The sequence below is a fragment of the Cloeon dipterum genome, chromosome 2, assembly GCF_949628265.1.
Source record: "Cloeon dipterum chromosome 2, ieCloDipt1.1, whole genome shotgun sequence".
Lineage (NCBI taxonomy): Eukaryota > Metazoa > Arthropoda > Insecta > Ephemeroptera > Baetidae > Cloeon > Cloeon dipterum.
The window spans coordinates 33,676,998-33,704,049 of NC_088787.1; the positions used below are offsets into that span (position 1 = coordinate 33,676,998).

Consider the following 27,052-nt stretch of genomic DNA (forward strand, 5'->3'; position numbering starts at 1 on the left):
TCAATGGCGAGGGTTTTGTTACCATAGGTAATGCATTAAAATAAGATTGCCAATATGCTAATTGAAAGTACTATAATTTAATTTGTCTACAAATTTATAAACCACCACATTTTGACCACAATTATCCACATTTATGGTAAATGATTTTAAAATCTACCAAAGGAAATTTTTTAACCAAACAGAAGAATTACCACCAGATTAGGATTCCCCAAGCACACTAATCGAGAGGATGTACATTCATACCATTTCCTTAGAGTGTTTATCATAACCAAAATATTAGATGTCCACTACAACAACCTTGTACTTTTACTCGTAAAATGGTTTTATTATGTTTTTAGAGGGACAAAACTAATTGACGATGCAATGTCAAGACCTTAAGAAGCGATTCCCCCTTTTTTGTTACATCACAGTTTAACTACTTCAAGACTTCCAAATATTCTGATTCCTCTCTAAGGGTTTTAAGTGCCTCGTCGTTGGCATACATATTTTCTTTCACTTCAGAGTACAAGTTTCCGTCATTATTCGGTACAATATCCGCTGCACATTCCGTGATCTCGCAGTAAATCGGTTCCAACTTTGTTTCGTTTTTAACTTCCGCGACGCCACCAACGTTACGTCTTTGTTTGAATTTGATAAACATGAAGGCTGCAACACCAATGACAATCGTCAGGATGGCAACGGTGACTATCAAGGCCCAAAATCCAGGCGTCAGTCCGCTCTCCTGCACGGTCAGATAGTTGCCTTCGAGGTGAATTTCTTATTTCAATATTAGTTAATTTACGGAGTTATTATAATCGATTTTAAATACCTTCCAAATCGGGCTTGATCAATACGTCATCATACGAGATAGCGGACGAATCAATCAGTGCTGCAGGTAGAAGGGTAAAATATTTTTTTCAAACAAATAATTTCACTTACTGCTGCAATTTAAATTTCTGCTCTCGGATTCCACTTGAACTAAGATTCCGTGTCTCTGGCATTCTAACCTCAGTTTATTTTCGCTGTTTTTCCAAGTGCACCAGGCTGTATTTTTCCCGTACTCGGCAATGCAGCGGTCGAAATGCTGGCCAGGAATTTTGCAAAGGAAGCACGAGTTTCCGTTTGTATCGCACTCGATTTCAGCTGAGTTTTTAAGAAAATTCCATCTTTTAGGTTATATATTTGTATATAAAACAATTTTAAACCTATTTCTTGCGGTCCTCTGTAGTGCGAGTTCAAGATTTGACGTGGGCTCGAGCATGAAATCATGTAGGAGTGAAAAGAGTTGACTCTGTTGCACTTTTCTTTAGCACAATTGCATGTAACGTGCTTTCTGTAGACGAAATTGTTGTGAACTTTCTCGCAACGTGCTCCCCAGAAAATGAAACCATCCATTCCAGTGCAATCTAGAAAGAAAGAAAAATTGTGCGATTTTCAATATTTTAAGTTGAACTTACTGTATTGAGTTCCAAAAACAGATGTCGCAAATGCGAGAAAGAGGAGAGCGGTGACCATCTTGCCGATTGCGAGCGCTCATTCTGCTTTTGATAGCTACACTGCTCTATCACACGTTATTTTAAAACATGCACGTCACTATTTTGGGTTTCTTTTCCTGTCAATGTGATTAAATGGACCGCAACAGGATACGCTCCTTGGTTAAGATTTCTCCCGCTTACAAATATAGTGCACATTTTTTCAATTTTTAAAATGATTTTTGACACCGTTTAAATATGGTGTATATTACCAGACGAAGCTAAAACATAATTTTTTCCTATTGACATAAATTTGCAACAAATTACATAAAAATAGATTCCATAAAAGAGATGAAAAAAATACAAGTTTTAAAAATTACGGAGCGCGGATGACAAAATTAACAATCATGGAACTATTGTTATTTGAGGTACAAATTTTATAACACTTCCAAATACCCTGATTCCTCTTTGAAATCTTTAATAGCTGCGTTGCCGGCATAGAAACATTCGTAAGGTACTGAATATATATTTTCGTTGTTATGATTAACATTTCCAACGTCGTCATAAATTGGCTCCATTGCCATTTGGTTGTTAACTACCACCGTGGCACTTGCACCCTGTCTTTGCCTGAATTTAACGAGCCCAAATGCCATCGCACCAATTAAAATCACTAAGAAGAGAATGGTGCCTATCAAGACCCAAGAAACAGTAGTCAAGCCGCCAAAGTCATCCCTCTCTTCAATCCGTTCTGTCAGCACAGGTGCAGTCTCATTAAAAACTTCAACGTCTTGAAGGGATATTGTGTTTGTGTGTTCTAAAAAGTACAAATGTCACTAAAATTGTTTTTATCCCATTAATTTGCATTACTATTCAACTCAGGCGCTTCCGAGCTAGGTTTAGTGACTGAGGAGATCGTTGTTGTCTTTGTTGTAGTCATTTCTACTGTTGTTAAACTGGGTTTACTTAAAGTTCTGCCATCTACAATACAATATAGCTAATCATTTCTGCTTTTTCTTAGAATTTCTTAAATTATAACCTGGCTTTGATGTCTTGTTCTTCCAAATCGAATAATATTTGTTGATAAAACCAGCTATGCAAATCAAATTATTGTTCCATAATCAGTTTATTAATAGCTTTTACACTCACGTCTGCAAGGCGAATTTTCACTTGATCCATAAGGCACCAACTTCCCGTTTGGCAAGCATTCCAGGTCACGTGAACGCCGGTCGTGTCTGCAAATGCATTGAGCGCGGTGCTCAAATTTCGAGGAACAACCGATGAAATCTTTTCTAGGAATTTTGCATAGAAAGCATGAGTTCCCGCTAGTATCACACTCGATTCGGGCTATTTATCATAAAATAATGCAACTTAATTATTATTCATTATCAATTACTATATAAATATGCTGTTATGTTTTTACCTGGGTCATCAGGTCCTGCGAGTTTTTGATTTAAGGTGTCTGGATTTTGTGAGCACTCAATTATGTGCGAAGAAGAAATACCTAAGCAAAATTCTGTTGCGCAATCGCAGCTGACTTTCTTATGGTTGACGGACATCGAGGCTACTTTTGGACATCGCGATCCCCAGAAAATGAAATCATTGGTCCTTAAGCAATCTGGAAGGAAACGCAGAGTACACATGGGCATTGCTGTATTAAATAATAAAGTGTTAAATCACCGTAGAGTGTCCCGAAAGCCGGCGTGGCAATCACCATCATGAGTAAAGTGCTAAAGACCACCATTTTCCGCCAATGTCGTGTTTCCTACTGAGCCGCTCTATCGGATGTTTAACTGCGAGTGGACACTCTTTATCACATTCAGTATCCTGTTTATAATAATCAGGATTATCTGATGAGGGCAACGGAAAGTGCTTGTTGGTCAGAATATGTTCAGTGCACGAGCGAAATTATCAGTTTAATTAAAATCACCAATATAACTCTAGCATTAAGAGGCAATATTTACAATTTCGTAGCTTAATGCAGGTCACTTTAATTTTTTTTACCAGAGAGAATCCACCTACATTGGACACTTTGAGATTGGAATGAATCTTTGTGTTAATTAATGGTTTTTATGTAGGTAAATTCTTTAAATATGTATTAAAATTTGATTGCTGATGACAGGTCCTAAATGAAGTTTGCTCTATCAACGACCACGGAGGAAAAATCATAGCTTCAAAATCGTTGCTTTCTACGTAAATAGTAGCAAACTTAAAGCACATAACTATATTGCTAATTTTGGAAGAATAATTATAAAATTGAGTAGAAAGAAATTTTGTCTGCGGCAAAAAATCGATGTCTAAATTTTTAAGCCTTGAACTAAAATATAGGCATTAATGGGGCAGTGCAATTTACTTGCGGAAACTTAAAGATAAAATAGGCCCAGCCATCTTCAAATTTTAATATTTTATCTTTAACTTTATTCGAGGTAAGCTATAGGTCGCAAGTAATTCCAAAAATTTTCCCTTGTTGTTTATACAATGCAAAGAAAATTCCAAGACTGCAGGCTGCAGGGTTTAGGAATTGTATCCTTCGTTCATAAAATTTTAGGCTTTGATTTAGTCAACTCGAGACACAGACGAAATGCCTTGGCAATTTGTCTACTCTGGTATGTACCAGGACAGCAATTCCCTCGTCCTCTGCTCCCGAATGTCGAGCGGAGAGCCCATCCCAGTGGTCAGGTCGTGGGTAGGAGACAATTGCCTGCTGGGCTATGCCATGGACAAGATCGGCTACTTCGTGTACTCTCAAAGTGGAGGCTTCAACTGCTACTCAGGCAAAAATTACCAGTTGCTCTATGCCGACGGCCTTGAATTTTCTAACCCTGAGGACGTTCCAAAGAGAGACAGGTTTGTGGCAGGATTAACCGTTAAGAACAAAAACATTTACATTGGCAGCTTTGATGTACAAGGAATAGATCTTTGCGGCATGGTACTGAGTTTCATTTTCGTTGTATATTCTATTATTTATAATTTTATTATATTCACAGGTAGTTCACGGAGTTTGCGCTATTAACGCCTACTGGAATAATAAAAAGGCTGATATCCAAAGAAATGATTATAAAATTCTGGCACACTCGCACTGTTAGAGATAATCACAAAACATGGAGCTGATTTTTACAATAAATAGCTTTACAGTAAATGAGCAAAATTTAACAGTAATTGACCAGTTGCATAAACCCTTAGTGTTCAAAGCCGCCAACAGATGGCGCAACCACAGGCTTTCTTAAAAAAATTTGGTTTAAGCGTTTTTTAAGGCATTACCGCTGCGATTTCAGACTCAATCTAGCTATTTTGCATTCTTCAATTAATTTGCTTTTTTGACGTGCTGATAACCAAAATCGGTTCAGCCATTCGCCGTATAAACGTTGGAAAAGATTTTTTTATTTCAAAAAATAGTTTTTCCCGATTCTACGGCGATTGGCTGAACCGATTTTGGTTTTCAACACGTCAAAAAAGCATATTAATTGAAGAATGCACAGTAGCTAGATTGAATCTGAAATCGCAGCGGAAGTGCCTTAAAAGCTAAAGTCTATGGTGGCGCCATCTGTTGGCGGCTTTGAACACTTAAGGTTTATGCAACTGGTGAATTATAACATTTTTTTATATTGTACTGATCGTTTTTGCATTAAATGCTAGTGTCTGTCAGCCCATTCTTCTCTATGTAATTTATTGACGAAAGTGTGACTTTTATTGTATATGCTTGTGGGACTTGTAGAGGAAGAATAAACAATAATAATTATAGAAAAATTATCCACGCTTTTTGACACCAAATTCAATTCTCCACTGGGCAATATGGCCAATAAGGGATCAATATCTAAAAGAGAAAAAATATTTCTTGATTTCTATTGAATGATCTGATTTGATTTCTTACTCGGGATGTAATTATTGCATTTAACTTCTAAAATAATGAAAATCTGGCAAATTAGGTTTTGATGAAAGGATTCTATTAAAAATTAAAAAGGGTGATGAATAGTATTAGGAATCCAACAGGAATATTTCAAGAGCTAAACCAAATTTATGGGATACCTCAAAGCTCTAAAAATAACGATCCAAATATTTATTTAGATATATTCAGCATCATCAGAAAAATTCCAAACATCCCAACAACTTTACTCGTTGCGTTGCAAAAGTTATACTCAACCACTGGCGCACGTGGCAGGGAAAATTTGCATATTATGAGTCAGTGCTGACGAGCTGATCTCCTCGGTCCATACATATCACTCGTGCTCTCGAGTCTGGCGCTCTTGTGTCTCGGCAAGAGGCACCAACAACGTACACGCACGACACGTGCTTTATTAACAGACGGCTCGTCCGCCTTTATTATCCCTCTCGGCTGTCACCGCGGGTGAGGGCGACTCGAGCAGGGCTGCGTCGTGCATGTGATGAAGCAGCAACTTTTCTCTCGGGCCGGTGCAACAAGCCCTGATTTCCCGCACGAAGACGAATGGCTCTCGCAGCGAGCGATTCCGGGCAAAACTTGAAATTTAAGGCCAGCCGACCATTTTATCAGCGGCAATTTATTTTATTTTCCCGCTGCTGCTACTGCTGGTGGGTTGGTTTTATTTGTTGTTTCTACGGCTTCAGCGCGGAAGAGGAGGAGGAAATCTGATTTTTCTCCAACTGTTTTATGGCGGTCGGAAAGTTGGCCGACTGCTTTTTGGCCTCGGAAGAAAGGAAATTTCGCGCTCGTATAATCTTTTATCCCGCCCCCGCCGGTGCGCTACGCACCCCGCGCGGACGAACAAAGAAAAGCAAGCCTGACTTATCAGACGGGGTGCAGGCATGCGGGCGAATATTTCCATCTCTGAATGCATCAGCGCCGATTGATTCCGATAAACTCCCGGCTTATCTCCGCAGACACGCGTCGTCGAGTCGAATCGGCAAAAGTTTTAATTTCTCCACGCTCGATCGATCCGCCGCGCTCATTGTCAGCAAAATACTACAAAAAATTTGCACCGTTGGGATATGTACGTTTTCCTCATTTTCTGTTCTTAGAAATTAACAAGCCGCTGAACTGAAATACCGGCGGCTGTATATATACGCAGTTTGCAGACTTAATAAATAAACATGGCTTACAGGACACACGGAAAGAGCTGGTTTTTGTAAATTTATGTATATTGTTCATCGTGATTTCTGCTAATTTTTCCAGAGCCAGACAGATTTGCATTTAAATTTACAAAGAATCTAACATTACTTGAAAACTGTTGAAAATAGTTAAATTATTGTTGTTAGCTTAAAGTGGTTCTGTACTGGAAAATTCTGAATAATTGTATGCTTAAATTTGCCATTTAAATTTCTATGAAAATAAACGTTGTTTCCATGTAAATTAAGCGACGAGCTATATCTTTCTAATTTAATCCTAATTGATTGGTTTGTACATCGGCCAAAAAAACTATAGGTTTTGCACTATATGTTTTTTAATTTTTCATCATTTCTTCTTGTCTAAAAGTAGTATTTATGCTTAGCTTTAACAATCGGGAAATTCAGAAAATCTTTGAAAACTTCGAACTGATCAGCAGCAGAAGCTGGAGGATAGCGAAATTCCATTGCAGCGTATAGGAAGGTTCATTGAAGCTCTTAATCATAAAATTACAAATTCATATCATGATGATGATATGATGTAATTTCATGTTTCCTGCTTTTTAGCGTTATTCGATTATCACTTAAACCATATAGTCACGTGTAGATTTCACCTGGGCAAGTTTGTGAATATTGACGTGATCTGGCGAAGCGAGATGGCGGCCCACTTTGCCGTGTACTCTAAGCCTCTCCATAGCCCAACATTATCAAAACATAATCGCCGATAAACTTAGCCGGATGCCCCTTTTGTGCGGTGCTTGGGAACTTAACCGCCCCATCCGTGTGAGTTAGCGTGTGTGGGCTGAGCCGCTCATTAAAATTAAATGCATTCATTGCCGCTGCAGCCGGCGACGTGGTGGTTGACTGCCAGTTTCGAACTTATTCCGCGAGTGGATTTGGCACTCGACGCTATTAAACAAACAATACAAAACAGACCCACGGTTGTTTAATTGCCGAGTGCAAGTTCATCTCGTCCGCCGTCGTAAAGTAGATCAGCAGCCTCCATCAAGGACCTAATTTTTTCCCGGCTAATTACGGCGAGCAGCGCACTCTGCTGATGGCATCTAATGCTGCAGGAAGTAGCAGATGGACTAGTTTACGGCTCTTCTACTTAGTCTGGATAAATATAAATTAGTGTGACGGAAGCAACTTGGTTTACGAAATAGCTGAGTAACATTTGATAGTTAATCAAGAGAACATGAGCCATTTCATAATTTTATTTAAATTTTATGCTAACGAACCAAATCCACCAAAGTGAGTAGTATTAAATTTATAATATACATCTAACTACAATAAAACTTTTAATACGAAGTTACTCTCTTGAGCCATTTTGGGGGGCATAATGCGCCGACATAGAACTTGTTAATGAACTCTAGTTTGCTTTTGTGATCAGAGAAGTTAGCTCTTGTGCCGCAAACACATGTCTCGCTGTTTATTCGCCTGATAGATGCTTAGCGCAAGTTTGCCAGATCGATTGGAACAGCTTTTTGCTTTGTGCGGGGGTTGAAAATCGTCGAAACTTGGTGAGGAGGCAGTACATGAAACTCTGGCTTCATTTGGAATTAGAGAAGATTAACGGCCTGCATTGGAACTTTGATCGAGACCGCTGGGTAGGCGAAATTTGCCACTGAAAGGGATTAAAATCACTTTGTATAGAGGAGCTTCAAATACTATACTTAATGATTATAATTCCGTTTGCACGAAACGGTTTTTTTAGTAGAATTCGTAATTTAATATTAATTTGGTTTGATCGCTCACTTTGACAGTCAAATTCCATCAAATTTAGCTCATTAATATGTGTCTCTGACAAATTCATAAACTTTGTTTTCATGAAAACGTCACCTTCGGCTTTTCTATTTGCCAAATTCCAATAATGAAAACTAATGGGGAGGAAATTACATCGGCACTTGCTGAAATGGTAACGCAAAAATTGGCGATTTTAATTACGCGGTGGCCCAACTCGAAAGATTAGCTCCTGCAAGGCTTTTGTGTCCAATGAAAAGTTTTAATGAGACGCGAAACTTTTTGGCTCCTTCTTGGTATGATTATTATTATCGTCGTCGTCGTCGTCTCCGACAGAGCCAATCGGTTTCCGTTCCCCTCTGGCGCAAAATAAATTCAAATAAACGTTGATTGGGCCCACGTCTACTCAAATACTCAAATTTAGCTTTACAAAAGTTCATATAAAGAGAGAGAAAAATCTATTATTTTCTCTGGTGTAGTGTTGTAATTAGTTTCAAAAATAAATAGTCCAGAAACACTACTTATCAGGAAGAAAATGAGGAAAAACAGGTAAAATCGATGATCGTTTTAGGAAAAAAAAAGCACTTCTGTTATTATATATGTTTTCAGCCTTTCTAATTAAAAGAAAATCTCCTGAAATGAACAGAAATTATAAAGCCTAAACTAACACTTCAGATAATGACGAAGGTGTTGAACAGAGGATTTTCAGATTGAATTGCGTAATTTGCTGCAGGTGATGAATAGCAATCACCCCTATTCATGCATATATATACCACCACCACGGTCGTGTTTTGTTGTGCAAGCGCGCGCGTGTGTGTGTGTGTGTGTGTGTGTGTGTGTGTGTGTGTGTGTGTGTGTGTGTGTGTGTGTGTGTGTGTGTGTGTGTGTGTGTGTGTGTGTGTGTGTGTTTCTGACTGAGCGAATTGAAGAGGCTGGCTTGGTGTGCATGCAACGCCCGTCGGAAGGACATTTCCATAACCATTTGCCGCGCCATTTACAGCAAAAGCAGCGGTGGAGATGGAGAGAAGACGGTGGTGCGGTGACGCTGCTGGCTGCCTGGAGAGCAGTTTTAATTGTGTTGCCCCCATTCAGCCGGCGAGAGCTAATATTAAATAAGGGCGCAACAAACACGCCTCCACTCACATGAACACAATGCAAAAGAATACGAGTGTGTGTGTGTGTGTGTGTGTGTGTGTTCTCTACACGGAGGAGAGAAAACATTTTCACCGTGTGCGAATATGCGCACACGGGGGTAATCCCGGATTGCGAAAAGCGAGCCGACACTTCAAAGCGGCACCCACTTTTCTTTGTGGAGTGTTCCTCTACCTGGGATGAAAGAGAGTGGGCGCATTTGTGCTGTGATGTGGGGCGAAGGCTCAAAGCTAAATCAATTAAGCCATTCAATTGAGTAATAATTTCAACAGGTGACAAAATATTTTTAAATACGTTCTTGCTTAATGATTGGGTAAAACATTTGTCAGTACCTTGTTGACAACGAAGCTCAACCATTCGACGAGTGGAGCCATGGATTTCAGTTCGTTTCTAAACCTATTTCCAACGTTTTGCTCTCGTCTAAGAAACCGAAATGAATCCAAAATCAACGCTAATAAGAGGGATGTGTTCATCATGACAGACGGTAGCATTTACAGCAACATTGGCGATCGAATCTATGAGTTCAACCAATATGGCGTTCTCGATATTAACGCGCTGCGTGGATTGATGGACGAATTCAACAGTAAATCTATTCTACGCATTGTTCCGTTCGACGGTAACACTCTCTTGCTTAAAACTTTTATTTTTATTATTTACCGCTTTTATTCATTTCAGGATTCACTCAGGACAAACCATTTGTTGGATGGAAAATGAATTCATAATGTGAATTTAATAAAACAGGATTATTTCAAATCAATGTTTTTTTTAAATTTTGAAACATTTTGTCAGGAAAACCTTTATTTATACCAAGGAAAAATGTTTTCATTTTTACCTATATGGTGTGGAATTTTGGGTTCAATCGGTAATTTTCAACTAGATCCCCCTCCCCTTTTTTGAAACAAACTAAAAGTGAAATTTACAGTAAAATTAATGCAATTTGCACCGCCATAAAAGGGTCGAAAATGTGAATTACGAGCGGCAAGGTTCGTTATTCGCCAGATTAAAATTTTTAATCCGCTGGCACGTACGGTGTCACGGTTTCCCCCTGGACGGCGTTGGCGCGTTTTAAAAAGGGCACAGGGCAGCCGACTCGGCGGTGTTGAGGCGTTTACATCGAGGGCGGTGGAGTGTGTGTGTGTCTGTGTGTGTGCGGTGCAACGTGTGGAACACCCAGGGGGCGCATTTGCAATTATACACATACACACACTCGCACAGCACGCTGGCCCGAAAGTACATATAGTGTACACTGGGTGGGAAGGGTAGCAGTCTGTGCTGGAGTTTATTGTGCGCGCACGGTGGCGCTAAACTGCAACAAGGCGAGCAGTCACCGCGACTACTACGAGAAGGGGTGTAGATTTTTAGCCTCTCCTCGGGAACGGAACTGGCAATACTGAGACTCCAGTGATTGATATGTTTGAGAATCTAAAAAAATATAAAATAATTGCAAAAAAAGCCAATTAAATACTATAGATTTTAGAAATAAAAAATATGCTTCGCGGATTCCTTTCCTTCGCTGAAATGTAATTTTTATTTTATATTCTTGACTACAACACCACCACTGGGATCTCCCTGGCTGAGCGCAGCCCACGATAAATAAGAAAAAAATGTTTCTTGTGAGTTAAAATGAACGAACTTGTCCTTGTTCTATAAAAAACTTTGATTTATTGGTCAGATTTCAGCTTCACTGCTTCAGTCCTAATCGTAAAAAAAATTACAAAAAATATTAGTCAGTGCTTTGAATGCTAAGAAACTTCAATGTTCGAATGATTAATTTTAAATTTATTTTCCTTCCAACGGCTTGAAACGAATAATGACACTTTTGAATTTATAAGATAGGGTTGAGTTTTAGGGAGACTTGATTATCGACAGCCACGTAATGTTTTGTCCTCTATTTTTATTGCATTTTTATGGCCGATGAAGCAATGCACGAAAAATCGCAAAATATGATTATTTTGACTCTTTGATCATTTTTCATATTTCCTACCATAAATATAAATTTACTTTGAGATAAAATCGTTTTATATATTAATTAATTTACTATGAACTCCCATTTTTTAAACTTCAACTATAAAATCATTATTTTGCGTGCAGATATTTTTGGAAACATAATATACCCGCAAAATTATGTGATGCAGCAGCTTCAGCTTAAAATTTTAATCTAAAATTCACTTGCACCTTTCATTCCCCTATACGGTACTGAAATTTGCTAGAAATCTCAGCCCACTCAGTCAGCTTTAACAGAGAACCTTAGGGTGATATTCCAGAATCTGCTTAACTCCCGCCTTTGAATTTTCGCATGCCTTCTGCGTCGTGCCATTGCGTTAAATCAGCAAAATACGGCTCTACAAGAGTGATGCGAAGAAGCCTTTGTTGCGTCGACCTTATTACTACTACACGCGCGCATAGCCTGGTGAATAATTTCCCAGGAGGTGTTGCAAATTATGTTAAAACTCCATTAAAAAAACGGAAGAGATGAACGAGTGCGGAGAGCAGCAGCAGCATCATTAGCTGATGCAGTTTTGAGAAATCGCTGATGCGGCTGCTGCTGCGTCAGGGGCGAGAGAGATGAAAAATAACACGTGCTCGCTTGCTCGCTCGGCCGAACGAGCACTTTAATTCCATAATTAAGTTCCGGATTTATGCCGCTGATGCGGCGAAAGCGGCGCAAAATCGCACGGAATTGGGCTATTATCGTGCTGGATCGTCGTAAAGTGACTCTCGCCGCGCATTTAATGTCAAAGCAAACGAGGAAGAAATTAGAAAATTAGTCTACGCAAATTTCCCTCGTAAAATAAAATTAAAGTCTATTGAAATTCCATTACAGGTTTTACATTAAATTTAAATATCGTTAATTTGATTACAACTTTTTTCCCTAGGTTTGCTTTCATTTTTTCTTATAATTACTATTGAAGGTAAAATATTGAATCTGCATGAGTGCGTGCATGAAATAAATTACAATTCTGAAGAAGGGTTGATTGTCAAGGTCGTTAGAGTGCAGTCAGTCGCATCTAAATTGACTGGAAAAACGAGCGAGTCTGCATGATAAATCGTCGCGGCTGTGCGGAGAAGGTATGCGCCGCGGCGGTGATTAATCGACCAGCACAATCTCACCCCAAAACGCCGTTTTAATGGAGTGCGTGCACGCCGAGCAAAGTTCAGTCGCCCATTCCCACAATTTTTCGTGTTTTTCATCAGGATGAGAAGTCGGGCCCGGAGGAATTCCGTCCGCGCGTGCTGATCCAATATTTTAGAGGGTCGTTAAAAGCTGCACCAGGGGGTTGAGTGGGTCGAGAGAGTCCAAGTGCCCCGTGCGCGCGACAAAACAGTCTGTTGGCAGTCTGCGAGTCCCTCGCCTGCTGATGTGGTTCCCTCCGCTATCACGCACAATTCGAATTTTTACTCTCCCAACTCATCCTCACCCCCCATTCCTCCCTCTCTGGCGGCGGATTTTTACGAGTTGAATAAAATCATTTTACTGCCGCGCTGGTCGTCGTAAAGGAGGAAAAAAGCGCTGTTTGCTATTTACCTTATAATAAAACACACATCATTTTGTTTTGATTAAACCAGCACCAGCTACTCCTGTCATTATTTATGAATCGTAAACCGTGTTGGTATGGATTTACCCGCTCCAAATCCCGCTGGACCATGAATACTACAAATATACACGCCTGTTGACACAAATACCAGCACAAGTTTAAAATCAGCAAGTATAAATAAATTGTAAAAGCACAGAAGCGTTCGAAGATCTCTTTGAACAAAAATTATAATGTTAGTCAAGGAAAAGAAAACGTTACCAAGTTCAAATATTTTAGATCGACTATTTCTAAGGTCCGAAAATGGTTAAAATGGTTCAGAAGATAATTTCTTAACCAAGAATGTAATTTTGACCTGGAAAATTCATATACTGAAATAAAGAAAAAATAAAACTAAGAGATATGTAAGAATTTTATGTTCATGTAGTTTTTCAGGTAAATTCATGCTTGCTACAAAACGAAATGTTGACCACCGTCATAAAATTTTCGTTCAAGTTAAATCTACAACGATAAAAACAGATGTTATAAATTTACACTTTATACGAGGAAAGATTAACAGTGATTAAAAGGAGCGTAAATATTTGCTTTTCATCATCGTCCCCTCGGGTTATTTCGCCTACTCTGACCAAAGCGCACATGTGTGCCAATTTTTCCGAGTGCAAACACATTTTGTTGGGGGTACCGCACGCCCGCACGGTGAGTGAGGCGAAGAGGATCGGGCCTGAGGAGGGTCTCGATCGCTCGCTCATTACGAATACCCATACATCACGTGATTTAGTGTCGCGGAGCCGCAGGCAGACTGTCGGAGCCGGCAAGTGCTATCGCAAGATGTCAAAACACATTAAATCCGTCCGCCAGCGGCTGGAAATCTGCAGGCTGCGCGAAAAACAAGCCGTGCAGACGCAGATTTTGGCTCGAGTGGAATTTTCCGCCCCCATTAGCGTTGTTTTACGACACGCCTGCCTGCCTGTGGGAAAACTCGGCTGTGTTGGGGACTTTTATACACAAACAAGGCGTGAGCATCTTCGATTTGATGTGTAGCTGCGGGTCTGTTTGCGTAAGGAAATAATGTCGCGTGGCAACTCGCTCCTCGCTGTAAATAAATATTGGCTCCAGCCAAATCGATATTATATACATGCGCGAGGCTCCACGTTTTTCATCCTGTTTGTTCGCTCAAAATCAAATATTTTTTGCTTCCTTGTTTTACTTGTTGACTTTGTTAAGCGCTCTAATCTGAAATTTGTTGTTCTTTGTTGCAGGTGAGTGATTATAATGCTTGCTCCCCCTACCTGGATGGACGTTCTTTCGCTCTGTGAGTTTGAATACAAACTTCTAGCTCAATTAACTAACGATTTACAAATATGGCCTTCGAAACTTTGAAAAACTTGTTTCCAATTATAGTTCTATAGTTAGTGAAACATCCATTAAGTTCGAAATTTGATTTATTTCTGAAAACACAACTTGATAATATCCACATTAAATTTTGACTACGCGTAATGGTGTCAAAGCAAATCTGCGTTTATGACCAAAATCGCCTATATTTTGGGAACACCATCAATAATTCTGCTTTGGAAAGTGCTGTAAATTATCAAATTTTTTAAAGTTTTAAATAATTTTGATCAGAATTCAAAATATTAGGAATTTAATTTCACAGTCAATGTTTTGCTCCAAAATGTTTCAAAACATTATGTATTTCATAAAAAAACAAGTTATTTTAAGAAAAATGTAGAAATAATTAAATATGCAGCATTCCCTTGGAAAGGAAGCCACTAAAATAATTTTTACCTGAAAAAAATGGAACTGTCACAAGCTGTTCAAATTAAATAATAAAAGAAGCTCAAGATACAAACGACGAGAGTCAAGTTAGCATAAAACACTAACGCCAATGTGACAGAATTGTCGCGAATTTAAATAGGATCATCAGACTCAACTGGAAGCAATCTTTTCAAATCTCATCGTTTCGGTATAATGTGGGTCATGAACTGTTCCTTCAAGCTTTTGTTCTTCCTCGAACAACCTGTCAGGACATATCCTCACGCTCCACGAAATCCGGATTGGCGTCTCAAGCAAGGCAACGCGAATAAAACTTCAGTGTCTGCGGTTTTTGTTTCGTGGGCAAATTTTACGATTTCAAAATCGTTGCTTTTCATTGCACCTTTTACGAGGCCAAATATGTACGCGTGGCAGAGCGTAAAACGAGACGAGAGTCTACTAAATCGTCATCACAATAAATTCGTTTCGTCGTAAAACGGGAAGAAAAGTGCTGCGACGACGAGGCGTGAGGACCGAATTTTCCGGGGGCGACCTCTAATAAAGTGAGAGCGGGCGCACGCGGCAACGGCCCGTTGTGCGTCTGTGTGTTGATGATGGGCAGGTGCTTTTATGAGATTATCGACGGAGCAAAAAAGTGTGCACAGGCGAAATGAGCTCGTGCAGGGTCGTGAAAAGTGGCCACGCATATTTTTCGGGAACTAAATAAGTTAGAATTTTGTTGAATGGTTTAATTTCCCCTGATTTTTTTCTAGCTGCTTCAAATATTAATATAAAATAGATATTCGAAAGGAGAAAACACATACCAATGAAATATCCTCTAAGAATGGATTCTTATTGTTTGTAAAATTTTAGTCATGATACAATTAATCACTCGTAAAGACTTTTAAAAATTTTCATTCTCGGATTCTCATGATGTGAACAATTATTGGGTAAATATTTAAGGAATTTCCTTTCCTCTTGATTGGCGTGCAAACTTTGGAGTTGATTTTCTCAGAAATTTAAAGAGGAATGATACTGGAAAAGCCTGGAAAATGCTTGTTGCCAATGCATAAACTCATCCCTTAGGATTCAGTTAAAGCCTAAATTGACCTAAGGAGCGCTGTAATTTTTTGAGAAAATTGGCTGGAAAGTTACCGTGCTTTTCAAATGGTAAGGGCTGTCTCCTTACTTGAAATCCGATTTAATTTCAAAACCAAGAGTTTCCCCAATAAGTGGCATACACCGTTGAACAGATCTCGACGAGAGGAATCGGAATATGCCAAGAAAATATGTTCGTGCACTGTAAATTTTGGAGAAAATTGGCAAAATTTGAATTTTTACTGTAGGAAGGTCCTTTTTTATTATTGCAAATTGTTGAACAAATTGTTTATCGGTCAATTGTTTATGGCATCCAACAATTTAAATAATTTTCAATTGTTGCCCAGTATCATTCCACTTTAAAAGACCACCATTCCTAATTTTGCGAAAATATTTCTGGCAAAGAAATGAATGATTTTTCAATTTTTTCAGGATGTATGTATTTTTAGCAATGAGCTAAAAAATAGTGTATGAAATTTTTAATTGAATGAAATATCATTTATGGGAAAAACAATTATCTTTCTAACACTTCCCCTAATTGATCAGCCCTTCGATTGACGAATGAACCTGGTAGCGGAGCGTTCGTCGTTGACGTACCGTTGAGGAGAGTGAAAAATGCAAAATCCGAGCGCCGACGGCACCTGCCTGTCAGTTGCGATTTTCGCAGTGGCGCAAAGTTCCGGCTTGCTCTTTGCCCGCCCGCTTTTATTCGCCCGGTCACGTTTGCCGCCTTTGCAATCAGTTGATTTTTAAGGGCTGCACACAGCATCAACAAAATATGCCGCGCCGTCCCATAATCAACAACACACACACACACACACACAACAGCGGCTGGCTCTGCATAGAGCAGACGATGACTCGGATGCCGACGTGCCGGGCCTCGCCAATTCCAGCGTTCGCTGATAAAACGGACGCGCAGAGACAAAAGTTCCGTTCCGATGCGCCCCGCGTTCGCTCGCACATCGCATCCTATATATATGTATAAATACACATGCAGCACAGTACGATCGGAAAATGCGAATGATAATCGACGTAAATCGCTTGGAATCGTTTTCAGTCGATTTCAAAATCGGCTCGATGCTATTCTTTGAACTCTGTTATGAATGATATTCATCAACACGTAACGGAAGTTACAAAAATTATGTTCCGGATCTCTTTTTGGGCTAGAATAACGAAGCTTAGCATATCTATCTTATTGAATTTGCAATGCTAGACACGATTTTTTGAACATTTTTCAAGAATATTTGGCAAGTTCGTGTTGTTAAATTAAAGAGGCGTGCACAATTAGAAAAATATTTTGTTTAAAATGTATTCTCTAATAATAGATTCACACCTTGTTAAAAAAAACAGGTTTTTAAAAACTTCAAAAATATACACTGTTTTTTCTTACTTAAAAAATTAATTGATGTCTAAATGAGATAATATTAAAAAACGTGTTACGTTGGATGTATCACAACTAGAGAAGTCGAAATCAATTTCCAGGATCGTTAAATTTTTAAACAATGTAAAACAAGAATTGGATTTCAAATGTTGCTAACTCCTTATCCGAGTTTAAACTTTATTATTTTTCAATTTTTTTATTATTATTATTATATGTTGGTTTTTATTTAATTTAATACGATTAATTTTATAATTAAACACCTGTATCTGAATTTATTTTAAATAAAAACAAATACCTACAAATTTGTGAAAAGTTCATCATTGTTTAAATTTAAAATATTCTAACCAATTCGTAGTATCATTTTACCCAAAAATAAATGTATGGTTCTCCTGTCTAATCGACGTTTTTATGCAATATGATTGTCTTAAATGCACATTCTCGAAGCTACATAAAGACGCACCTGTATTTTTCTGCAGCTGCAACTGGAGATATACAGCGCTTGTGGCTACATGAGGAAAATCATAAATATCTCTCACGTCATTTATAAATTAATGCATTTAACAATCAGATTTACGTTAGTCAGACTTTGCTTGAATAAATAAGAAATCTTTTTGATATCACATTTAAAACAGAAAATAATGAGCTAGTGGAATTCCAGCTCAATTCGCAGGAAACCGATGTCGAAAAGTTTCTATTTTTCATTTTAATATAGGGTGCAACACAAAAGTCGATGAAATTCTCCACAAGCTTGTTGGGGTCCTCGGTTTTCTAGAAACCGCGGAGGCGTCTGTTTTGCGCGCTCCCCACTGGCCGACATACTTGTTTTTGTTTGCAAGCCGCAAGACAATTCGAAGCATTTGCCTTTCCCGTCGCCGGCTAATTCCGTATTAATTAGCAAACTTAGAGTAGCAGGGATTTGTCCTGGCCGGATTTTGCTAATTAAACGCAATTTGCTTTGCCCGGCAGAGAGACAGACAGACCGCGCGCGCGTCGGCCAAGGTGTAATTGCAATTATTGCTAGTTGAGGAGGCGGACAAGTGGGGCGTGAAATATTCCTGCAGATGCTGCTTTTTCACAGCGCAAACATGCTAATAGATTCGAATGACTGATTGGTGATTTGTTTTCCATTCCCGAGTTGTGGTGCAGTCTGTCGGAAACGCGCCGCGATGTTAATTAAAAGTTGTATCACGGATCGTCAGCTGCACGATCAATTTGCATTTGTTTCGAAAGATTTAGCATGCACGCGCGCGAGCTGCACTTGATCGAGTCTTAAATCCGTTCTGGGAAATTAATGAATGATTGTGCCCCGTGGCTGCCTAGCGAGCGGCAGACAGATTAACGCAAATATTGGCTCATTACGTTCCACTCAAATACGCAAAAGTAATGATTTCAGCTCTGTTTGCATAGTGTATTTCCTCAGAATTTCCCGATGAAGCAAAATTATTCATAAACCGGAAGCCCAGTATGGTATTGCAATTCCATAATATGGCTTTCTGCTAAAAACGGTACCAATACTCACATATGCTAATATCTTTGCATCCATTTACGTGATAAAATAGCCCAATAAAATGATTTTGGGAAATTTTTGTCTTCCTCTGTTGAACCTAATTTTAAGGTTATATATTTTAAATGAGATAATGACCGTCAATGAACTGTCTCACAGGTGCAAGCAGAAATTAAAAAATACTATTCAGGAAATTTTTTAAAACAAGTATTTTTGCAAGAACTCTTTATTTAATAATTTTCATGCCAATTAAACTGGCAAATTTAAGGAAATTTAATTTTTTTATCTCAATTCCATTTTAAAAATGCTACTATAAAAATAACGAAAACCAAGCTTCCTGAAAGCCTCGTGGAAACAATGTATCCAGTAGCGAAAAACCAGAGGTAATATTAAGACTAACATTGCGCTCAGGTGTAAATGATTATTGGGGCGTCAGCGAGCGGACAACTTTGATCCCTGGCGCGAAACCCCATTCCGCCACTCGAGCTGACTCACACGGAACTTTTTTTTCCGGCGACCTTCGCTGGCTCGTTGGCTCGCATTAAAGTCTAATCCAATTCATAATAGTCGGGAGCCGGTATGAATTATGTGACATGAGGCCGACTCGGCTCTCGGGAACAGCTAGCGACAGCAGGAAATGTTATTTTTGCCCCGACGGAATTACTTTCACGGGCTGATTTCCGACTGCCGAGAGCGTCTTCTCCAAAAATAACCGAGAAGAAAAAAATTTAGGAGCGTGTGCGACTGGCAAGGTCGGAGGCTGCGAGTAGCGTTTATTTTTTACGGAGAGGCCGCCACTTGATGATGGGTGTTTAATTAAAGCGTTCATCGGCCGCGATTTCTTGTTGTCGCACCACGTGTGGCACGTGCTTGTTACGTTGTAAGCATCAGCACGCGTGACTAGTGCTGTCGGCGGATTTACCTCGCCTGTGGCCGTGAAACAGCCCACAAATTTTGACAGCAGGGACGTTCGCCAAATGCCAACCCCAACCACGGTTGCTACGCGCTCAGCCATAATTATGGAATTTATGTTTCAAAATACTTTATAGCTGAAAACTTTTGAAATTAAAATTTATCAATTTATAAATTACTGTTGAGTGTATTGATCTGATGAAGAAATATTGGGAAATTTTGTTGCGTAGGACCTTGAATTTTATGTTGTTCTGTGTGTTAAAATATGTTTTATTTTTTAAGTCATTGACCATTTTTAAGTCAAATCTTTTATGGATATAGAAATTTTTACTGTGGTCTTGGCTAAATATAGTAGGAACCAGAACACGAAATGTATTATTATTAAAAAATGGAAGTTGAAAATCAGCCATGTGTAAAAAAGACTTGATTATTCATAAGATGACGTGTCCTTTGCTTGTTAAACGGCTTCTAGCAAATTTTTGTTACATATTTGCAATTTGTTATCAGGTATTTTGAACGGTTCGAAGGTTAGAATTTCAAGTCAATTAGATAAGCTAAATAAGTGTGAACGTTGTAAAAATTGATTTTTAAAATTTACAGCCCTACATGAAACTTAATATTTTTGATTTTTTTTTAAATTTACCTTTTCAAAAACAAAAATATTTTCAACAAGGTAAGGATGGCTAAATAGATTTGAAAATAAAAATAAAGGTAATTTCGAAATATAAACACTTTTTAAACCTTTACTGAAATCAACCAGGATTTACTGAAATTTACTTCGTCTGTCGGTGGTTGAGGACCATCCCTCATCCCTCAGTCTCTGTGTTGTAGCCCTCGCTGAAGGTGCACACGCATGCATGCATGATGACAACGCCGATGACGCACACACACTCTCGTGCCGAGAAGGAAAACATGCTCCGTTGGAAATTTATGTCGCGCTTTATTACATAATGCGCTGCGAGGCGGCCGCGAATGCATGCACATAAACGGAAATTAGCTCGTCTCGCGCGTCAGGTGGTGGCACTGATTTTTAATTACGCGCGGTGGCGCCTTTAAACTAATTATCGCCGCCGTCGGTGCCGAGAAAAGGGCAGATTTTGCGCCCGCCCGCCCGCCGAGCATCTTGCTCCTCTTTTATTTATTTATCCCCTTTGTTCTCTCCGGCTCCTTTTCGCGCGCGTGGAAAATTGGCCAGCAGTGATGAAAGATGCACGAAGGTGGAGGCAAATGAGTTTCGATTTACTTGCTGGGGGGAAACTGGATTCCTCGCGTGCAGCTCAACTTTTGCACGCGAGGTAATTCGGCGGGGAAACTTTTAAAGCATCAGGTTAGAGGCAGTTTTAATCAGGTTTTAAGTGCAATTTAGAGGCTGGCAACCACGCACCCCTACCACTTGATTGACTATTAGCTGGCAAAGCAGTTTTAAAAGTTTGCTGCTTCTTTAAGAAATGCAGCGAAGGCCATTTAATTATTTGAAAGCTGAAAATTTCAATTTGCGTTGCTGAACTTTTTACTTCTTCGTAAGAAATGCTTAAATTGAAAAACTTTCAGATTTATAAATAATAATTAAAATCTCATCTCCTCCCCCTTAATTTATTTTTGAACGAATTTGACGAACCTTTGATGTTTTCATAATTATATGGGAAAAAGATGAATACGAAATTCAAAAAAATTTTGTCTGTGTTGTCATTTATTGAAGATCAGAGTTTTTCAACGAAAATGGAAGCAATCTCTGGTCCAAATTTCATGAAAAAATGAAGCATTATTTATTGAATACAAAATATATCAATAAAACTAAGTTAAAAACCATCGGTTTCCGATTGCAAAAACCAACATAATTAAATCAAACATAGATAAAATTATAATTTTCACCCTATGTCATTCGTAAATAACGCATTGAAAGCTAGAAACTCTTCAATCAAGTGTTGGATCAGTGGAAAAGGTAAAATGGGTCAATAACTTCTTATTTCCACTGAAACTTCTTTGTGACGAGCAATTCCCACAGCCATTATGCTTTAAAGAAAAGACTGATCAGGCTGGAGGAAATTGGGAGCCGAAGCGTAATTCGAGGGTGTCCTTCAAACGCATTAAGGATAATGAAATTTCGCGACGCGCTGTCTCCAGCAGCCGGCACGAGCCGCGCTCGGCGAGCGCAGCAAACGTAAAAAAAGGAGCAGAGCAAAGGACAATTTGAAGCAGTCGGCAGGCCTCGGATGTCTGCACGTCTTAAGCCAAGAAATGGCCCATTCCGGGGTCTGCCATGCAAAACGAGCGCCGCCGAATATGCCAAGATCTCATTGTCTGTGTGCCCGCGCGCGCGAGCGCGCGCGTATGTGTGTGTGTGTGTCTCACCAATTTTTATTTCATCGCGCAGTAAAAGGCCTGCGGCGGTTTATGCGAATTTACGACCGCCACCACTGCCATACTCCATAGTGAAACGAGAGAGACACTCGTCGCTCACTATAGAGGCAAGGTGCAGTCGTTGGAAATCTTCACTTTGGACGTTATAATTTCGTCGCAATCATGCCAAAGGTTAAAAAATGGTTGGGAATTTGATGAGTTCTTTTCTTTAGATTTAAATTTTTACTGTGGCAAGGTCTCCTTTTGATTATTGTACGTTGTAGAAAAATGTTAATTCCGTCTATTTCGATCAACTTCTTTTTCTAGTTAACAATTAAAATAATTTTCAACTGTTGCCTGTATCAACCCAGTTTAATTATGTACAAAAGTAGCAACATTTTGCATTGTTAACGCTAGCAAGTGATCAATTGAATTTATTATTTCAGAACCGAGCAATAAATCGTGAGCAATTATAAAGGCATGATTTTTTAAATTAACGATTTTGCCCAATCTGTCAAAAAAAAGAAATAGAACGGCTTGTTCATGCTTTCCATGTTTTCATCTTGGTTCCGATTCCTCTCGTCACGGTCTGTCCAAAGATGTGTGAACTATATATGAAATCAAATTTAGGCCTTTCCCGATTAAATAGAATATTTCAAGTTAATTTAAAAAAATATTTATGCAATGTATACCCACTTTAAAGCATTTTAAGTCAGCGAAATAATGCATGCGTTAAGGTTAGAGGTGAAATGAATTTTCAAACAGTTTACCGAGGGAGGCCTCGCGTGGGGCGGAGGGCAGGCGAAAGGGCTAATTAAACGGCCTGCGTATAGCTCGCTGCTGATAATGCAGATTTACGAGACGCGAATTCCGAACGATTCGCCAACAAATGATTACACGAACTGATAATCTCTGGCGGAGCGCACTCGCCGTTAAACGGCCATAAATTCGGCGCTCGATTCAATTAAACGGCTGGCGCTCGGAAATAAAAGGTTGAAAAATTGCAGCGACACACGATCGATTGCGTACTAAAAGCGCTAGGTTTAAAAATCCACTGCGTCTCCGCAGCAGCGCCGCGTCGGCTGATTAAAAATTTGATGGATGGTATTTGCAAGGCGAGATATTTATTTTTTCTTCGCCTCGCCGTCGCAGGAATTAAGCAGCAGACGTGTCTCACAAATTTCGATAAGAAAAGCTTCGAAGATTCATTATCTTTCCCTTCAAAAAACGAGTTTTCCTGAATTTCGCGCATGAGTTATTGAATATTTTCAATAGACGCCGAAATTATCGTCGCTGAAAAATGGTGCTGTGTTGATTAATTGGAGGCATAACGTACGAGTTCTCGGTCTCGGTGCTTTTAAGGGATTCTATAGAGGGAAAAATGTTTATAAAAATTGATCATTTTCGTTTCAATGAGCAATGAGGAGAAAAAAGCATTTTCTTGTTTTCTGAACAATATACAATTAAAATACAGCATTTTTTTCAATGAAAAAAAGGTATCTAAACAGGGCAAAAAGTTTTCTATGGATATTAATTTGTGTAATTGGATATTTTTCAAGTGCTTTATTCCGTTAAAACAGAAAAATCACTGTTGAAAATAGCTCCCTTGGTCATCATCGATATTGTATTCATTAGCGCTGAATTCAGAATATATAGATAACGCGCAATTGGTATTCATTTCATTTGCACACGCCGCTCCAACCGCTTGTGTACTTGTGCAACTCACACACTCGACGCGAAATCCCAAATAAATTTGCACTGATTTCCCGCGGGATGTCGAGAGCCAGATGTATGCCAAAACCATAGAGCTCAGCGAAAGGGCGCAATCGAGACGACCACTTTTGCGAATTATGCTTCTCGCGAGTGGAGCATATTTCATTATTGAAATAACAAAACCATTGGTGATTACACTTGCAGCAAATTAGTGGCTATTGGAATTTTTAAATTTGTTATGATTAATATAAAAAAAGATAAATTACTACACATCAGCATAAAAATGGAGAGAATAATTTAATATTTATGAAGCCATTTCTGAGATTATATAGATTATTAATTAAAAATGTTTTGTTAATGATCTTGTTTATTTATAAATATAATCTACATTAACGTTTATGCCAATATTATTTTGATTTATTCAATTGATTGGTATGTAACGACGAGTAATTTGGAAAGCTTAGAAATACATTGATAAAGCAATAAAATTACAAATACATAAGTTTTTATACAGAAAAAACTCTACTTAAAAAATTCCTGAGTCCTGTCATGTTAAGTAAAGAACTTTCACTATTCAAAGATATTTTTTCCTCATATGTGATTGAGAATAGGCAAAGAAACTTTAAGTGTCATTTAAACAAAAATTTGTTAATCGCGTTATTTAGAAACAAACATGAAAAATTTTAATTTGTTAGAAATTCAATGCAACCAATTAATAAAATACTGCATTTGCTTTAAAAACATTATATTAAATATGTATATGATAGGCCAGAATAATTGGTGGAGAGGTGTCCGACTGATTGAAAACGCAAAACCAGCCCTAAAGCATTTGAATACAATTCCACGAGAGAAGGGCATACATTTGAATAGCACACAATAACTCAATTTCACTTTCAAATGGCGAGCAGCAGGAGCATCATCACACGCGAAATTCGCGTTTCGGCGCAGTGACGGCTGGCTCGTTTTGTTGGTTGGCGTGCAGCATTTGAACCGGAGGGCGTGTAACGAGCCGCAGAATAACAATAACAAATCGTGGCGCGGCATGTGGCTCGCCTTTCATTTTCATTAGTTCAAAGGAGGCAAAGTGGTCCAGTGGCAAATCAAAATAAATCGTCGCACAGCTCATTTTTCATGTGCGCGCGGCTCCTTCTTGGATGTCACTAGGGCCGCGATGCAAATTGCGATTGCGCGCGATCAATCACCCTGCCCGCCGCCGGATGTTTGGGGCCACGCCAAGATTGCCTGCCACTGACGACGACGAATAATTACTGCTCCGCGCGACGAGAAAGGAAATTCAGGTGAAAAATGTGTCTCTCCTCAAACAATGATGGATGGCACGCGGCAGGCCAGACGTTGATTTGAATAAATAAGATTGAACGTGCGAGTGTGCGAGACGACTTTGCTCTCTTGTACTGCGGAGGATGTGGGACTGAAATTAATTGCTGCAGTCATTCTACCTCTTTGTTTTACCACGTCAAGAATTAAAACAAAAAAATAATTAAATTAAGCAGGGCTTAAAACAAAAATGATATTATTAAGAGTAAATAACGTGTCCACAGCCCTTCAAGGGGAACATAAATAAATGAATTAAGACCCCAACCAGTGGTTGAAACTATTTAAGCTGGAAGAAATATGGAAAATTAAAAAGCTTTTACTCTTAAAATTATAGTTCTGTCCGAGTTTCCGCAATTTTTATATCTACCACAATTAAATTTAATTCTAAAAACACGGAAATCCACGGAACATTATATTCCAGAGTTTTACCATTATTTGCAATCATTTTAAGCAAAAAACAGGGGTGCATTTACGCTTATGGCCAAATTGACAAATCCAGCTTGAGAAATTAATTGTCCCCATTGCATCTTGTCTCCGTTTCCCGGCGAAAGACAATTGCAATTTGAACCCGCAATAATCCCATCGTGCTCTGTTACAGGTAAGAATTTGTCACCCGTAGAGCGGTCCAGAGTACCTTTTCGACGGTCCCGGCCCCCAAGGTAATTAATCAGCGGGCTTGAGCCAGCACCGCCGTTGCTACTGCTGAGCCCGATACTTTATCCGCCGCGCGCGCAAGTGCATTATCCCTGAGTGTAGCTTTTGCCTGCCGCAAATATTGGCATATGTAATCTCGCCTCCCCGCACATGCCGGGCCGCATATTACAATATAAACGTACACGCGTACGTGTGTGCTGTGCACTCTCGCAAGTTTGGTATTAAACGCGCTCCCCGCGGATTGTTATTGCCCCGGAATATACATATATATGCATGCACACAATATGGCATGTGGAGCAAATGATTGCTTTTATTGGAGAAAGCATTACTGCGGAGACGCAATTTTAATAATTCCTCGTCATCCAACTGAAAAGCCATTAGCCAGAGTGAAAAATGAACGTTCTTGCAGCTAGCGTCCGCACGTGCCACTTTCTTCGCAGCAAAAGTGCTATGTGGAATTAATAACGCACAGGGAATCGAGGCTGATATTTCCCATTTCTCGTCACAAATGTAAGAAAATAAAATGCCACACGAGAATTGAAAACATTTTGTAAAAATTCTCCTCAGCGTATTGTTCTGTTCTAGAAAAAAATATTATCAAAGAAAACCCTGATTTGGCGTATATTTCCCGGTGCTGTGTATACAACTCTATAATGTTGCAAGAGCCACAAGCAAAGGAAAAATCTATGTCGGATTAAATGGAGTGAATTTCCGACGGGTACTTGTGCCAAAGTTTGCGATCTCAATTGTGCGTGCGGACTAGCTCAATTACTGCATGCCAAACGGATCAGAGTTTTGCGCTTGTGGCGGAACGTTTGATTTGTTTACTTTTGAACCGGTGACTTTTTGCTGCCGCCGCCGCAGTACAAACGAAATCTAATAAAGCCGCAGTTTGAAGGCTTTATTTTGATGGTGTCTAATCAAGAGTACTTGCAGCTCGCTAGTAATGAACATAAGTATCACCGAGCTGCCACACAGCGTCGCTCGCAACTGCGCTGAAAAGTTTGTCTTGGAATCGGTTCAAATAATGAGAGAGCGAGAGGAGAAGAGGCAGCGCAGCTCTGTTTTAATTCCACTCGCTTTGTTTGGACGGCTCAGATTGCATTTGATGCTGGCGTCGAGAGCTGCTTTTAATCAAATGAGAAGACAGACACGCCCGAGACGAAAAAATAAGCGGTTTGTTGCCGCCGCAACGATATCTCTTTACGACCTAAATGCTTATTCGGACGTCGAGTCCAACTTGTGTTACACAGAAAACTTAACATCCGCATGCTAATATTGGCAACACATTTGAACCTCGTAAAGAAATAGGGTTCATAACCACAGATGAAAAATGTTTTGGCTTTATTAACTGACAGCACGATAGCAAGTTATCGAGGGTCATGATGTCATACCCACGAAAATACAG

General features: G+C 39.3%; 3 protein-coding genes across 4 annotated transcripts in view; 2 read left to right on the plus strand and 1 right to left on the minus strand.

Moving 5' to 3' along the window:
* Positions 1 to 27,052, plus strand: part of LOC135937785 (furin-like protease 1, isoforms 1/1-X/2) — a 226,365-nt gene that overhangs the window by 82,188 nt on the left and 117,125 nt on the right. The gene's annotated exons all lie outside the window — the stretch shown is intronic.
* Positions 56 to 3,311, minus strand: LOC135937134 (uncharacterized). Of its 2 annotated transcripts, XM_065480221.1 has the most exons (10): positions 3,129 to 3,290; positions 2,872 to 3,066; positions 2,598 to 2,795; positions 2,488 to 2,541; positions 2,319 to 2,429; positions 1,437 to 2,265; positions 1,185 to 1,385; positions 919 to 1,122; positions 809 to 868; positions 56 to 756 (listed from the first exon to the last, which is right to left on the minus strand). In XM_065480221.1, the coding sequence occupies exons 6-10, from the start codon at positions 1,492 to 1,494 to the stop codon at positions 416 to 418; spliced, it is 864 nt and encodes a 287-aa protein (XP_065336293.1). In that variant the 5' UTR covers positions 1,495 to 2,265; positions 2,319 to 2,429; positions 2,488 to 2,541; positions 2,598 to 2,795; positions 2,872 to 3,066; positions 3,129 to 3,290; the 3' UTR covers positions 56 to 415. The 2 variants fall into 2 exon arrangements, with proteins under 2 accessions (XP_065336293.1, XP_065336291.1); XM_065480219.1 differs by lacking the exons at positions 56 to 756; positions 809 to 868; positions 919 to 1,122; positions 1,185 to 1,385 and having other exon boundaries at positions 1,490 to 2,265; positions 3,129 to 3,311.
* On the plus strand, positions 3,984 to 4,534 carry LOC135935776 (uncharacterized). Its single transcript, XM_065478331.1, has 2 exons — positions 3,984 to 4,377; positions 4,436 to 4,534. Exons 1-2 carry the CDS (start codon positions 4,030 to 4,032, stop codon positions 4,532 to 4,534), a joined length of 447 nt encoding a protein of 148 aa, XP_065334403.1. The 5' UTR covers positions 3,984 to 4,029.